Here is an 18043-nt window from a genome sequence, read left to right on the forward strand (position 1 = left end):
GTTGACAATAAAACACGATTCTCTAAGAAAACAACAGAAAACCATTCTGCAGCTGGCTGCCAGGTAAAATATCATGAATGAAGCAGAACATACAGGTGAAAACAAACACACACCTAACACACTGTTACATTCGATAATCATTGTTATATTAACAAGCATTCTGAGAGTACCACTGAAGCAATACATGTCCCTTACTGGGCCCAACAGCTTTCATATCTCCTAAATTCAAGGGGCATAACTCTGTGACAAATTGGTAAATCACCATGAAAGTCAAACTTGATCTTCAACAGTACTGTTTCCTTTATTCTTTCTTTTTTCAATAATATTTATTTCTGTTCATATTTAAATTGCAGAAATATATTACTGTCGTAATATGTTATGTATTTTGGAGAAGGCCTAGTAAGTTGTGTAACTTGTGCCTAATCCATTTGTTCTTTAAAAAGCAATAAAATATGTTTCAATCAAACAGTACATGATAAAACTATACACAAACTGACAGACAGAAAGACAGTCAGGCAGACGGACAATAGTCTCCTCCGGTTGGACCAGTAGGAGACAATAAAATCCACTGCATAGTATGAAGAACACCCGGCCATTTGAACACAAGGCAGAAAGTTAACCTGTCTCATTAACTGCTGTCTACTCTGAAATCAACAAAACAAAAAAACATTATTTAAAAAATATTTTGAACATAATTGTACAGTATATAATTTTTTTGTTTACATGTCTGATGCAATAATGAGTTTTTCAAATAAAAAACCATTCTTTAAATCATTTTCTTGAATGCAGAATAAATGGTAGATGTCACACCTAACACATGTTGTCTAAGTTAACTTATACACTGCTTATATCTGTTTTATTTATAAGCAGTTTTATTTTTAAAATGCAGCACTTAACCCTTTTTCTTTTACAAAATTATTTAATGCATAAAGATTATTATTAATTTAGTTGTTTTACTGTATGCTTTTTAATTACTGATGAAAAAAATATCATTTAGCACTGTACAAATTTTGCGTGAACAGAAAATAGATAATGCAAACAGTTCCACGTGACCTGCACCCAAATGAAATGATCGTTCACACAATCTGTGCAGCCCTGAAATGTTAACATTACTGGCAATGGAATTTCATTTGATGGGAAGAAAAGTGAATGGCTGATGGTGTGGCTTTAAAAAAGACCAAACTACCTTATCACAGGTACTGCTGTCATCACACTGTGCTTAAAATGACGTGGTGCCAGTCATTTTTCTCACTTGTTCATACGTCACCCAAAACACTGTTGACCATGGAGCCTGCAAACAATGAGACTGAACTTTTAAAACATTATTATGTTACTGGCCATGGTGTGTACGATCCTGTCTGTGGGATGGTGCATATAAAAGATCTAATGGGAAAAATGAAGTAGGTTTTTTTTCTCTAAGACTATTTGTCAAAATTATCAAATGTTTAACATACACTAGCTGATGATTAATAAATCAATGTGCTTTAGTGGTGTTGTTAAAAAAACAAAAACTTTAACGCACTTTGGATATCTATTTTGTAAGCTTTCGTATTATAGCAAATTCATGCAACTACAATATCAATTTGTAAGAGACTTTGGTGATGACTCGTAAAAGAAAACTGCAAAATGTTGCTGAGGAAAACACTTTTAAAAATCTATATTCATTTACAAAAAGCTAATACATGTTTGTGTTTTATGTTTTAAAATGAATCACCACCATTGTTGAAAGAGAAAAGTAAATATGTTATACAGATGGAAGAAAGAGTTAAGACTGTGAAGTACTTACCATTCTTGCCCAAATTGGAAGAAATCCTTTGTAGAGAGCCATGAATCCTTCATTGCTGACAGTTTTTATCAAACAGTCTATAGAGCCCTTGTAAAGCAGTCCTCTGAAATAAATAGTTACAGCAGCTACACATTATCCATTATGGAATTAGTTGTCAATACTTTTAAGCCATTCAATAGCTATTCAATACTTTTAACCCATTCAATAGCTATTCAATACTTTTAACCCATTCAATAGCTACTCAATACTTTTAAGCCATTCAATAGCTACTCAATACTTTTAAGCCATTCAATAGCTATTCAATACTTTTAAGCCATTCAATAGCTATTCAAAACTTTTAACCCATTCAATAGCTATTCAATACTTTTAAGCCATTCAATAGCTACTCAATACTTTTAAGCCATTCAATAGCTACTCAATACTTTTAACCCATTCAATAGCTACTCAATATCTGGCCTGGTGCTTATAAAACTGTTAAGAGTCGACACTGAAGAATCTAACATCACGACAATGCTATACAAATTGTATGCATGTGATGTCATTGCATATTTGAGTCTAGACTCAAACGTTTTATAAGCATGGGTCCTGTTCTCTTTATGTACACAAGAAAACAAACCCTCGCCCTATCAGACTTGACATATATTTCATCCTATAAACTGTAAAAAAACAAACCCTCACCCTACCAGACTTGACATACATTTCATCCTATAAACTGTCAAAAAACAAACCCTCGCCCTATCAGACTTGACATATATTTCATCCTATAAACTGTCAAAAAACAAACCCTCGCCCTACCAGACTTGACATACATTTCATCCTATAAACTGTCAAAAAACAAACCCTCGCCCTATCAGACTTGACATATATTTCATCCTATAAACTGTAAAAAAACAAACCCTCGCCCTACCAGACTTGACATACATTTCATCCTATAAACTGTCAAAAAACAAACCCTCGCCCTACCAGACTTGACATACATTTCATCCTATAAACTGTCAAAAAACAAACCCTCGCCCTACCAGACTTGACATACATTTCATCCTATAAACTGTAAAAAACCTAAACTGTTTTGTTTAACAGCACCAATAGAGCACATTGAGTTTTTAATCAACGGCTATTGGATGTCAAACATTTGGTAATTTTAACATGGAGAGGAAACCTGCTATATTTTTTCATTAGTTGCAAGGGATCTTTTATATTCACCATCCCATAGACAGGATAGCACATACCACAGCCTTTGATATACCAGTTGTGGTGCACTGATTGGAACAAGAAATAATAAACTGTACAAGACATTGGTAAACATTTTCGACAACAGTGGATTACAAATGTCATACCTGATCATCACACTGCTAGGATACCCAAAATTCAGTAATTTTCGATTATATTACTGTTAATTATTGTGAACATCTATGTGAAAAGCCAGCCAAATTCCCAACAGGAATTCACACATAATATTGTTTTAAGTAATTAATACAAAAATACTTCCATTTCTGAAAATTAAATAAACAATATAAAACAACTTACTTTCTGCTTGCAAAAGATATAAAGGTTACAAATATTCTGAAATACATATTTAAAACATGTTTCTTTATAGTCTTAATCACTAAATAGTAATTCCAGTCTTACTAAAATATAGGCAGAAAGGATATTATTTTGTTTAAATTATTAAAGGATGAACAAAATGCTTACACCCACACATTTACAACATGATATAGACGTGAAATATTTTTTAAAACTGTACAGGGCTTCTAGAATATTTTATAAAATCCACTAGCCTAGGGATGTGATTTTAAAAATTTACTAGCCATGATTTAAAATTCACTAGCCACGATTTAAAATTCACTAGCCCCACTTTACTTTAAGTTAATATACTACTCAAAAGAATTTAAGGGTCAGACGATATTTTGGACATTATTTTCTGAATGTCAATTATATTAGCTAGACCATAATGTCACGCATGGTATTGTTCCATTTTGACGAAAGTGGGTCTAAGCAACACATAAATGAATTAAAATCCACTGTCATTGACACTGTCGACTAGTTCTAATGGCGAAAACATGCTTACATTTGCACGTAAATTAGGGCGAAAGCGAAAGGTCTGCTAAGTGCCCATAACTTGCTTTTTCACAAAGCGCTTCATTTGCACGCTTTGCATGTGTATTCCATGTTCCCAATGCTGAATTTCCGTATAATTGGAGCTTGCGTTCGTGTACGGTGCACACTCCAAATTCGACAATGGTACGACGTCAACTGACTATCGAAGATCGAGGAAGGGCTATTGCTTGGCTTCAGGATGGCAATACGCAAAGAAATGTTGCTCTGAGACTTGGTGTCAGTCAGAGTGTCGTTGGCCGACTGTGGCAACAGTACCAAGCAACGAATTCTGTTCGAAATTGTCCACGTTCGGGAAGACCCCGAAGCACTAGAAATAGAGGACCGCTACATCACCAATATGGCTCTACGTCAACGCACAACCACTGCACGCCGATTACGTGACAATCTGCGGACTGCGACTGGAACTCGAGTGTCTGATCAAACCATACGCAATCGTCTGAGAGCCAATAATCTACGCTGCTGTCGCCAGGCTGTTCGACCACCACTCCTACCACGTCACAGAACGGCCAGATGTCACTGGTGCACACTTCATCTGCGGTGGCAACGTATTCAGTGGGGTTGAGTAATGTTCACTGATGAGTCCAGGTTTAGTCTCCAGTTCAACGACGGTCGGGTTCGTGTCTACAGACGTCCTGGGGAGTGCTTCGCTGACGTTAACGTTAGACAACGTCACCGGTTCGGTGGTGGCAGCGTCATGGTGTGGGGCGGCATCTCTATCCACCACAGGACCCCCCTCTATGTGGTGGATGGCAATCTGAATGGAATCCGCTATCTGAATGAGATTATCCAGCCGTTGGTTCTCCCAGGCCTTCAGCAGATTGGCGGCGGGGCAGTTCTGCAGGATGACAATGCCAGACCCCACCGCGCCAGGGTGGTAACGGACTTTCTCAGACAACAAGGTATCGCCAGGATGGATTGGCCAGCATATTCGCCTGACTTGGCCCCAATAGAGCACGCTTGGGACGAATTAGGCAGGAGAGTTCGGGATAACCATGCCCCTCCGGCCAACCTTCATGATCTGGGTCAACTTCTTGTGGCAGAGTGGCAGGCCATTCCCCAAGAGTTCTTCAGACGTCTGATCAACAGCATGAGGCAACGATGTGTCGAGTGTATTCGCGCCAGGGGTGAATTCACACACTATTAAACGAATGTTCTAATGTGTAAAATCCATGTTTGACAACCTTCAACTTTGACAGCATGTCATGTGACTTTCTTGTATACAGTGACGTTTATTTGTGGTTTTTTGTAAATATGGAACAATAAATTAAATTTTTGGTGTAGTTTACATCATCAATCTAATACACTCTGAAACTTATTTGGTTATAAATTTTTGACCCTTAAATTCTTTTGAGTAGTATACAATTTTACTAAATTATAGTATTAATCAGATGTCACCTAAAGAGGGAGATAAAAAAACCCATTAACATTGGGAGTTCTATTACAAAATAGACTTAACTGCAACATTTGACAACTATTTTTCACTAGCCATCGGGCATGGCAATAGTAGTTATTTACTAGCCCAACATTGAATACCATTAGCCATGGGAGTGGGGCTACCATAATCTAGAAGCCCTGATGTATATGATTACTAAGCTCACCTTGATCTTGCTCATGATGAAGGCTGGGTTTTGTTACAGACAGTCATCATTGATAATTGCAACACCACTAATACTAAACCCAGTATATTCCAGCCCCACAGTAACAGCGTAACCAACACCAATTAATAACTAACTACAATTGGTAAAGATGATTCTCTGAACAGAAATAGGAGAATCCTACTTTCCGTTTGCTGTCGGTTGATTCATTATTCTCGTCTTGATGACATCAGCTGGAGTCCCTAATGACGCAGCAACCACACCCGAACAAGCACTGAATTAATCAAACATTAAACTGACGTCAAACATCTCAAAACATACTTTAGAATTTAAACATTAAAATAGCATATATTTTAAAATAATAACACTGCAGTGTAACCTCTCAAAACCGGACAACGTAAAAATTCTAGTTTCAAGGGTATCTAGTTTAGAGAGGTTCTGTTATGTACTAAATTTTTAAAAGGACTGTGAAGAATGTCTGGTGTTGAGGGAATTCTAGTTTATTGAGGGATCAGTTTTGAGGAGTTGTATTAGTAGTATTGAAAACAGAGAACACACACACACACACCCGTGCGTGCACGCACACACACACATACAAAACAACACAACACAAATACATATCTGATTTCCAGAAGCAGGGATGTGATTACTAAGTAGCAGGCAGTAGTGTTTTGAAGCCTACTTAACATAAATGTACATTCTTCAAATATAAAATTTCAAAGAGTAAATGTTTTCAATCGAGATGTTGACATTTTTACAATCTAATTTGATTTAGTTAGAAATCCTGTTACATGCACTTGAAACCTTGTTTCTGACTGGTTCGTATTAGCTGTTTCTATACTGTCAATATCCACAATAAACTAATGAAAATTTGTTTTGTTTAATGACACCACTAGAGAACATTGCTTTATTAATCATTGGCTATTGGATGTCAAGCATTTGGTAATGTTGTCATATAGTATTAGAGAGAAAACCCATTATGTTTCCATTAGTAGCAAGGGATCTTTTATATGCACCATCCCATAGACAGGATAGCACATACCACGACCTTTGATGTACCAGTCGTGGTGTACTGGCTGGAGTGAGAAATAGCCCAATGGGCCCACTGACGGGGATTGATCCCAGACCGACCATGCATCAAGTGAACACTTCAACTGTGGGCTGACCCACTGGTAAATAAACAATAAAGTAATGAAGTCATCTTTTCTTAAGACTTCTTTATCAACTCGATTCTCTCACAAACATTCATAGCAGATGACTTAAAACAGTTAAACATGTAAACAGGATCCGTATATTTTAGTATTAATAATATTATCACAGAAAAAAACACCCTGTAGACCTCACCTTGAAAGCATATGGGTAACGTAGTTATCTTTTAAATTTGTGTGTGCTAATATCTTGTGTTTCACTGTGTCGTACGTTGCTAGATCTGAAATAAAATATTAACATGCTGATAATACCATTAATCTTACTCATAAAAAAACAAAACAAAAACATTAAATCTAAATGTTAACGCTTCAATAATAAGTGTGTTCTACATCATACATATATTCAGTGTTCACCATACTGACATGTTTGACACTTTACTCGTACACTGTATTAAATGTTAACGCTTCAATAATAAGTGTGTTCTACATCATACATATATTCAGTGTTCACCATACTGACATGTTTGACACTTTACTTGTACACTGTATTAAATGTTAACGCTTCAATAATAAGTGTGTTCTACATCATACATATATTCAGTGTTCACCATACTGACATGTTTGACACTTTACTTGTACACTGTATTAAATGTTAACGCTTCAATAATAAGTGTGTTCTACATCATACATATATTCAGTGTTCACCATACTGACATGTTTGACACTTTACTTGTACACTGTATTAAATGTTAACGCTTCAATAATAAGTGTGTTCTACATCATACATATATTCAGTGTTCACCATACTGACATGTTTGACACTTTACTTGTACACTGTATTAAATGTTAACGCTTCAATAATAAGTGTGTTCTACATCATACATATATTCAGTGTTCACCATACTGACATGTTAGACCATTTTACTTGTACACTATTAAATGGTAAAGAAACTTGTACGCTTCATCACAACAGTAATCAGTACTACAACCATAGCAATTAACCATGGCTATCGGTAATACTGTGAAATTTGCTGCAGGTTTTTCTATTTTCTGCTGCATTTATTCTGTAGCGGACCGTTCATTTTTGTATGTCATTTTTTAATTTTTTAATTTATTTTTGTAAATTACAAATTAACTGCAAAACTGCAGTGGAAATGCTGTGTAGATTTTTCCGAGCATTTTATTTTCAATTGCCAGAGTTGCCGATAGTTAAAATTCAAATTCTAATAACAGCTCTGTCCAGTGGTATTTTCTTTACTTGCATCAGTACAATATCTGATAAGAACACAACAGTGGGGCTGCACTGTGTTGAGCAACATTGCCCAGTTAGGTTAGATGTATGACCATAAATCACTATCAGATTCGGCACTAGCTCTGCCACTCACCAAATTCGCCAATTGCAAATTTTAAAAACTACTGGATAATTTTATTTTAATTTGAGAGAAAACGTGTGTAATAATTGATATTTTGTTGGAAATTATCTATAGATTTTGCATTTTTGCAATAATTTGGCGAAATGTTCTGATCACCCTTGCTATTATCAATAAATAACAGGGGGGGTTTGGGGAAAGAAAAAGAATGTTTGTTGGAATTACCTCCCATGTTGACCAGGGCTGCACGCTGGACGTTAGGCACCCACCCCCGCCACAGCCCTCTCACTCCTCCCTCCAAGATTATATTTCTGAACGCTTGTCCTATATTGTTCACTCTGAAACACAATGTATAATACTGATGTAGAACAAATTTACAATATTCAGACCAAGGCTCGAAATTAATTTTGTGAACTGGAAAACAATGTTTGCATCTTGGATTTTAATTTGGAAGCAAATGTTAGAAAATGAGAATCAGTTTGAGAAATTCGTTTAAAAATTAGTATCCTTATGAGACTCCTACTGTAATGTTTTAAATAAGGCTTGCGATAAAGCTGGCGATTGTTTTTATCAGAGTTAAATATTAGATACTTCTAGATATACACTGAAACCCCTCTAAACCGGACATTCATGGGACCAAGTTTTTTTGTCTAAGTTTTCAGTAGTGTCCACTTTTCAGGGGGATTTTTTATTGATACAAAAGCTTTTGTTGTGCTCTGTTGTTTGTTTCCACTGGTGTCCTATTCATATTTTTGGCCTTATATAATATAATATATATATATTGAAGATGTACTCAACAAATAATACACCAATAATGAAACTTTGACTTAAGATATTTTAACGTTTGCTTATACTTTTAAAACTCTTAATGATTGTAAGTTTATCGTCGAGTGATAGTTCAATATGGTGATATTTAGCTAGACGTTCCATGTTGAAAATCGATTGGTAATGAAATGCTACTGACATCTTTTTGACACCGCAAAGACAACATTACTTTTCCTACTCTTTATTTTGCTAAATAAACAGTTTTGGAACAAAATCAAAGGAAGACAGTGAATGAAATGCATTGTTGTTATGTTGATCCTTGAAGCAAACTATAAACATGTTTGTGAAGAATGTCAAAGCTGCCACTTGATCATTAATTGCTTAATTGTTATTTCTTAACCATACCAGTAACAGTGATTACACAATTAATGCCCAACCTGAGCATATGCATATTGCACTAGCTACGTTTGCAGTCAGGTAGTTCTGCTAAAGACAGTGAAGTGACAATAAACAATACAATTAGTGATGCCATAAAATAATTCATAATAGTCTGATTTTCAGAGGTACAAATTGTACTGAATAAAGAGTTTGGGACTCAATTATTCGTCCGGTGTTCAGTTTAGAGAGGTTTCCGGTTTAGAGGGGTAACCTTTGGTGTTAAAAGATGCATAAATCACAGGACCATGGAAAATGTCCAGTTTTGAGAGAATTCCAGTTTAGAGAGGGTCCGGTCTTGAGGGGTTTCACTGTGTCTGGAATACACTCAGCAATAGCTGATTATGAGGAATAAATTACATATTCACAAGCATGACTATATAGAGAGAATACTACATGAGTGGCTGTTAGATACCATTTTATGTTACAAGTTGTTTTAAAATGTATCTAAGGAGCAAAAGCGAGATGGATAAGTTTTTTTTTAAATGAGTTTCAATATCAATGGAATCTAATAGTGTTCAATTTCTTACACATCTTAAAAAATAAATTTAAATGCCTTTTCTAACTAAAACTTATTTGTAGCCCTTCTGCTTGTAGTTGACTTCCACACCACAGAGTAATCAGTTTCAGTTTCAGGTTCTCGTGTACATCACAGAGTAATTGATTTTGACTGTGCTTTTTTTATTGGGTGGTATGACAGTAGCAACCTGGTCATCTCCTAGGAGCAGCCAGTTATATGACTTTAAAGTGTTATCACACATATATATGTGTTGACAGTAAGTGTGAATGATGTTTCTTTTACTTGTCAGTCATAAATTACACCATAAAAAAAAGAAATATGTAAGCTACCTAAGAATCTGCAAAGAATCTTAGATACTAGATGTTTTTTTCATGACTATTTTTGTAAATAACTGCCATATAATGGTATGTGTCATAAAATGAACTGATATATTTGAGTTAATGATTTTTAGACTTATGAACATATTTATAGTTATTTGCCATCTAATTCTAAATTGCAAGTATACAGAACAAAGCAAATATTAGTATTAAATGAAAAAATCCTTTCCAATAGAGGCATAAAAAGCACACTGTTACAAAGTATGAAGAGACTATATTTTTGTTTAAATAAGTACACTGAATGAGTGGCTAGATTTTCCAAACTATATTTCCTCCAAGTTCATAACCTTAAATCCGACTTATATTCTGTGCAAATAGCAAATATTTTTCTGTCAAATGATCCATCTTGCTGACTTTAATTGTTAAACACCTTCACTCACATCACAGGTTTGCATAAGTCTCAGTTCTAATGAAATAATGTGCTAGTAAACCACATACTAAAAACAATATTTTTTTGCATAAATCCAAACGTTACTCAATAAACTTGTAGATAGCAAGATAAGCAATGAGCTTTCAAAGAAAAAATAAATTAAAATTTAATCGTCTAAATGAAGACATTTAAAAAAACCAAAAGACATACTGGCCGAAGGGAGGTAATACCTCGAGGGTTTGCCCTCCAGCCTGCGTCTCCCTTCCATCTGCATGTGAACTTTGACCAGGTCTGTCGGGCTGGCTACCAACTGCCCTATTGCTCCAGCTAATACCCCACCTAGAGATGCCTTCCTGGTAATAAAACAACAAGTCCAGTATAAAAATAACACACAGTAAAGCATCTATAAAGGAATGTGCAGTATTATCGGTATATCAATGTATTATGGTTCAAAGAGTAACTAATATGTATTACGATTTACTTTACCCGTACTAATACCCTTAGTATTTTCTTAATTTCAAGTTTGTTGTCAGTCAGAAATCAAGATCAGTTAGCTCTGACTACTGTAGTTTTCTTAGCAGTATTCATAGACATGAAAAAAGATGGGCCCCGACATCAATTAAGTTTAAGTTTTAGCACACTGAAGTGATTTTCCATATTTTATACTTTAAATAACAATCTTCATCTTGTATTAAGTGTTTTCTTTATTTTGTTACAATCATTCTTAAGTTGACACTGCAGTAAATAAAAATGTTATGATACAATATTAAAACAAAAAATCGTTCCTCCACCCATGGTCTTATTTCAGATATAATTTCCAATGTTTGTTTTCTTTCTTTTCATAAACCATAAAAACTGAGTTACAGTTTAGCAAACTGAATTTTAAAAGAGGCTCTATATCTCATACCAAACAGAAGTAGTCCCGTCTATGTTCCGCCCAAGGATTTTATCTCGTATAAATTCATAACAGGTCATTCTACACCCAGTGTATACTGAAAGAAAAATGACATCGTTAAACATCACAAGACATAAAACAAAATTTAATGAAGAATTAAATCATGCAAAAAGCCAATCACATGTTATTACAGACAACATATACTGCTCTGGGCACCAACAAAAGAATTTAAAACTGAAAAACATCCATTATGTTATTAGGTGAAGGGAGATAACTGTGTTTTCAGGATACAGTGACTGGTAGCAAAGGGGAAAAGTCAATGAATAAAAGGTGAAAGAGTTTGTAATACATCTAATACAGCACTTTTAGTTTCTTTGCAAATTTATTTCAAAATATATTCACCAAATTAAAGTTGAGTTTGATTCTAGCTGCTAATAATTATATCTTTACAGGGCTAGCTCTGCTAATCACCAAATTCACTAATTGCTAATTTTAGGAATAATTGGCAAAAACATTTCAAGTAATAATTGATGTTTTGTTGGAAAATAACTGGGTTTTGTTGGAAAATAACTGGGTTTTGTAGGAAATAACTGGGTTTTGTTGGAAAATAACTGGGTTTTGCATTTTTTAAAGATAATTTGGTAAAATGTTTTGCTCACCCAGAGCTAGCCCTGCTTTATGTGCATTAACCCTAGATATATTAATTGTATCTGACCACTTTAAAATGTATATAATACATCAATTACTTAACACCAAGAACAACTTTTACCTATTATAAAACAGGCCTCAGAAAACTGAACATTTATATACACAATTGAAGTTTTCAATCTAATGTAGGCTAAATAATGCCTTAAATAAAAAAAAATTAGTTGATAAAACTAGACGTTCTGATTATAATTTCAGAGACCTGTAATATCAATAATACAATGGCCAAATTCTCACCCATGTGTCGATAGAGAGCTGGTGTTACTCCCTGCCATAGCTTTAACATACCTTCTTCTTTCACTGAAAGCAAACAAAATAAATTCCTCTGTAAATCAATATTTAAATATTTTATCCACACCCACTACTATGATTTCTTTAATAACACCCCAGCACCTACCTGCACATGTACATAAGCTAGCTCTCACAATGTGCATCACCGTTCAGCGATGCTGGTGTTAAAGGTGAAGTAAAATTGGTTAAAAGCATTTCTTATATCTGTGAAGAGATAAAACTTTAGTCTAGAATAGCTGCTGATAAAATATAAAAAGTACAAATTTGTGCCACGGCTTTTGCTTATAACTATTTTAGAATTTTGTAGCAAACTCTGAAATTTGATCATTAACTGTTCCATGGAAAATTGTTCTGACCAGAAAAGTCAAACGCAAATTACGAAATATGTAAAAAAAAAAAAAAAAAATCATGCTTTTGATGCAGAGAAGTTAAATTATATTTGGCCTTTAATTTGTTCTCGAGACAACACAGATTTTGTTTGGCTTTCTATTAATTATCCATTCCAAATTCTGCCCACCTCTTATTCACCACACCCCTCCATCCCAGATCCAATTGCTGGTTATGATAAAAAAAAACATTATGATTCAAACTGAGTGTAAAATTCGGAACCTTTCCAAAGGAATGCAGATTTTTTTTTTTTTTTTTTTTTTTTTGGACAAAATGTTCTGATAATTTAATGATTTAAAAGGGTTTTTTTTTAATACGGTAGATGTAATTTATAGATATAATTGTTGCCTGCCATCTACTAATGAACTCACTGGTTTTGTAAACCTGGAACTAAAGTTATAAAAAGTCATTCACTCTTTAAGTTTAAAGGTAAAGCATTGTTTGGTTAATCAAGGTTGTTAATAATGAATACTCATATGGATCATAAAGCTTCAGGGTTGTTTTATTCAGGTTACTAGTTTTATCCAATGTGCATCAGACCTTCTATCATTTTTATAAAATCCACTAACCATGGGATCAGTATTTATACAATTTACTAGTCACAATTAAAAATTCACTAACCCTACTTTACTTTAAGTTAATACAATTTTACTAAATAATTGTAATAATCAGATATGTCATCTAAAAAGAGAGACAGAGCTTAAAAACACTAACATTGGCAAGTTGGGGTGGAGACAGGATATTTGTATTTACAAAATAGACTTAACTGCAACATTTGACCCAAAAAAAATATCATTAGCCGTCGGGAATGGCAATAGTAGTTATTTACTAGCCATGGCTACCATAATCTAGAAGCCCTGTACATATACAATCATATATGATGCTTACCAATTCCTACTGCAGTGTGTACCATGCCCCTGTGAACCAAGTGTACCCTGGTATCTGCTTTTGAATGCAGGTCTATCTCACCCTGTATCTGCATTCGTGTTTTAGTGAGATCAAGTGGGTACGTCACTGAAAAAGAAGAAAATTAAATAACACTGTAAACAAGTTTGCTGGATTTAGGTCAATGAAAAAGTCGGTCATTATTACTCATCTTCTTGGAGCAATATTAAATTTGTTTTGTTTAATGATTTATTAATCATCGGATATTGGACTTGGTGACATGTCATATATTTTACAATTCTTAGAGAAAAACCCACTACATTTTTCCATTAGCAACAAGTGAACTTGCCCAGCTCCATTCTGTTGAGACTACTTTCAGTCTCTATTGTACACTAATTAAGGAAATAATGATGGGTACAGACTCACAGACAAAGTTTTTAAAGGAAGCTTCACAATTCATTGCAATATACAATGTACCTTAAGTATGTAAATGCCAATGGTCACAACAAACCGTGAGAATAATTATATAAGATACCCCATGAAACTGTACATTGATTATTGTTTATCCAACATTAGGACTTCCTCAAAATTAAGACCAGTTTTAATAAAGACACATAAGTGGTCGTAATAGCAGAGTTTCACAGTAATATTAATAAATAAAATGACACACCAAAGTTGTAGACATCTATTTTTAATACTGTCAAAATTATTTACAGATGGTACTGTTGAAATTGGGGTGAGTTGACCAAACACTGGGGAAAATTTACCAAACACTGGTACAAGTTGGTAAACTTTTTGGGCGAGATGACCCACAGCTGGGTTGAGTTGGTAGGGGGCAAGCTGGCCAGCATTCCTTTTATATGCACTTCCGAGACATGACAGCACATACCATGGGGTTTGAAACATATATACCCGTCATGGGTTGAGATGGGATAAAACCCATTAGAAAATGGGTCCACTGAGGTGATTCGATCATGTAAGAGCTCAACTGACTGAGCTACATGTAGATATCCTACCTCCTTTCTTGGAGGACGACATACATGTTTGGAGCATATCACTTGGGTGCGATTTACTGTGGTGCACCAGCCTCAGTGGTGTCATCGTTAAGCCATCACATATAAAGCTGGTAGGTACTGGGTTCATAGCCTGTACCGGATCCCACCCTAAACGAGTTTTAACGACACAATGGGTAAGTGTAAGACCACTACACCCTCTTCTCTCTCACTAAACAACCGAAATAGTGCAACAAATGGACACACAAACCAAAAATGTATAACCTACCATTTACTCACTTAATCCTGATTGAAGTACTTGCATCATTATTAATATTAACAAAATAAATCTTCCAACAACATAAAAAAATTTGCTAAATAAAGGCAAGCAACTGCGCCCTGCACTATGTTTGAACTAGTCTGTGGGATAGTGCATATAAAAGGAGTCCGAGTTGTTTCGCCCTTAGTCCTATTCATCCAGGGTTGGTTCGCCCTAAATCTCATTCGTACCGAGTAATTTCGCCCCACAAAATAAATATATTTATTATAGTTTTGAAGTATTTTCTTCTTCTGTTTATTCATTACCAAATATTAGGTAATTTTCTGTCTTTGGATATTAATGCTTTATCAGCTGTTTACTTTCTGTCAGTTGAAGCTAGGCGAAATCAACATACCGTACTCAGCATTTTAACCTCAGCTGGGTATGTAGTATATTTAATAAGAAACCACAGCACATCAGTAGCATGCAGTGTGACTGTTCATAAATTAATTATTAATGTGAATACATTGTCTGTATATTATCTAAGGCCTGTATTTATTTCATGTATATGGCTTGAGTAAATGATATTGGAAATAAACAAAATTATAATATTATTTTTATCTGTAAATATAAACAAGCAATGTGTGACATCTAAAAATCAATGGATATAGGACAAATAATGAATAAATGTACGACAAAATAAAAATTAGAGCAAATCGAAACATGGGGCAAATGACTCAGTTAGAGGTACGATTCGACCCTGTTCAAAAAGACTCGGGTGAGTAATAGGTAGCCCGAGTACTCTGACTGTAAGAGAGCTAGACGGACATTTGGACATAAATACGCTCTCATTACAGCACCAAGCTATGTATTTTTTTGGCAATTCCCAACAACCAAAAAGTTGGCAAAGATTTCTGCTCTAATACCACAACAATCCTATCACGATATAGGTCGGCGAACTTAGAATTCTGCTGTCCGGAGTTTGCCAAAGCTTAGCTGAATGTGGGTGCTGTCGGGTTTCTTTCTGTAGTGTGTGTATTAGTGATTAATATCTGAATTTCTTTTAATCAATCAACTCGAAAATGATCGATGTAAAGGTATTTGACATCAAACATAGGATTGTTGTGGTATTAGAGCGGAAATTTTTGCCAACTTTTTGGTTGTCGGGAATTGCCAAAAAAATACATAGCTTGGTCTCGGACTGTAATGAGAGCATATTTATGTCCAAATGTCCGTCTAGCTCTCTTACAGTCAGAGTACTCGGGCTAAGTAATAAGGCGTAACGACCTGTTACCATATAAAAGATTTCTTGCTGCTAGTCAGAAAGACTAGCCCATTGCATGGTGACAGCAGATTTCCTCTCTCATTATATGTGTGTTCTTTAACCATACATCCGACGCCATATTATTATAGCATATAACAGTAAATAGAATTATAGAAATGTTGTTAAATAAAACATTTTTTCCTTCCTAAAAGTAAATATTTCTCGATTTTCAGGCCTATAAAATTATTGTCACGCCAAACGATAATTACCAGTTTCTGCTACCAAGGCTGCCACGGAAGAAAGTGTGTACTTAAACACAAACGATTCGTTTGACACCTGTCTAGAAACAGAAGACTTCATCTTTTACTTTTACAAGACATCCAAAACAACAAAAACATGTGTAATACGAATCGACTGGTTCTCATTGAACGTTGGATAAATATCCGCTGCAATTTGCGTCACGTTTCTTTTAGATCTAAACTCTGCTACTCTCAAGCTTTATCCATATTATCAAACGAAAGCATGCAGTTTACTCGGAATCTTCAGTACATTTTGTCACATGCAAAATTTAATAACATATATAAAAGTTAAAATTCCGAACATTAGCATGAGTATTTTATCAATTAAATTAAAAAGTAAAATATACAACAATCTTATAATATAAAAATCCATATGTTTATACATGTATATATCTATTGAACATATTATTGGAAACAAAATGTGATGTGCATACCGGCATCATGATGTCACCCAGAACGATATTTAAAGACTAACTGGGCAGGTGCAACACCACGACATCTACCCACTGTCATAGACAGACAGCCCAGATACCTGAGAAGTGTGGCTAGAACTGTGTGACATAAGCACGAAAATAAAGTAAAATAAATTATAAAATAATAAATGATTTGTCTAGCGACATATGTGATGTCTATAGAATGTGCGTTTAAAAGATAATAATAATAAAGGAAAAATACATCACAAAGCTCAGTGTTTTTACTTCGGATCATTGGTTGTAAATGAAAATTATCAAACAGATCAGCTACATATGTGTACACTCTATCTCACCATTTTTACCGATTCAAGTGCTCGAAAGTTAAATTTGGTTTAAACAATATTTATTAGCAAATCAAATTTGGGATTGGTCAACAGGCAAGTGCCTATATTAAGGCCTCTCCCTACATTTAACAAATATACATGTTATACATCAAGATGGCTAGAACAATATTACAATAAAGATAACACTGACAGTTGGGGGAACAGAAGAGAGGAGTGTTTAGAAGAAACAAAGAATAAATAGCAAACAATTAGAATGGTTAAATGATCTCGAAACGCTTACTATTAATAAGAAAATTCTGAACAGATTTAAATATAGAGATATTTTCTTGGACACTTAAATTTGAATCTCCAAATAGCAAAGTATGACACTTGAGATTATAATAGTTCAGTAAATGGGTATTGCGAGCTGCAACATATATTGGGCAAAAACATAGAAAATATTCTGCATCTTCAACTGGATGGCCACAAATACAAGAAGGGGTATCTGTCACATGTCGTACAAATTTATGACCATTCAAATCACTGGTACCCAAACGGAGTCGGCTATGTAGGATCTTTTGCCATCTATCACCTTCATAAAAATAAGATGGAACAGCAGGGTCGTGTTTGTTCATTTGTATTTTAAACAATTTTAATGAAGAAGAATTTCTAATAACGATCTATATATTTTTTCTAATGCCTTTCTAGATAATCTGAATTTGAATGAACGAAGACAATTTATCATTTTACTGGCCTTATCCACAATATCTTTTATATGACAGTCCCATTCTCCAGATTTTTGAAACGTCAAACCCAAATGTTTATGAACCTCAACCTCAGATATAT

The 18043-nt window shown here is 34.6% G+C and overlaps 1 protein-coding gene across 1 annotated transcript; it reads right to left on the reverse strand.

The window, feature by feature from the left end:
• Positions 1–388: 388 nt before the first annotated feature.
• Positions 389–16566, reverse strand: LOC121378917 (mitochondrial uncoupling protein 4-like). Its single transcript, XM_041507302.1, has 11 exons — positions 16432–16566; positions 13651–13776; positions 12322–12384; positions 11392–11476; positions 10715–10837; positions 8243–8355; positions 6844–6928; positions 5684–5773; positions 1787–1889; positions 1187–1291; positions 389–644 (listed from the first exon to the last, which is right to left on the reverse strand). The coding sequence occupies exons 1-10, from the start codon at positions 16520–16522 to the stop codon at positions 1220–1222; spliced, it is 951 nt and encodes a 316-aa protein (XP_041363236.1). The 5' UTR covers positions 16523–16566; the 3' UTR covers positions 389–644; positions 1187–1219.
• Positions 16567–18043: the final 1477 nt, after the last annotated feature.

Source organism: Gigantopelta aegis, chromosome 8, assembly GCF_016097555.1.
Source record: "Gigantopelta aegis isolate Gae_Host chromosome 8, Gae_host_genome, whole genome shotgun sequence".
Lineage (NCBI taxonomy): Eukaryota > Metazoa > Mollusca > Gastropoda > Neomphalida > Peltospiridae > Gigantopelta > Gigantopelta aegis.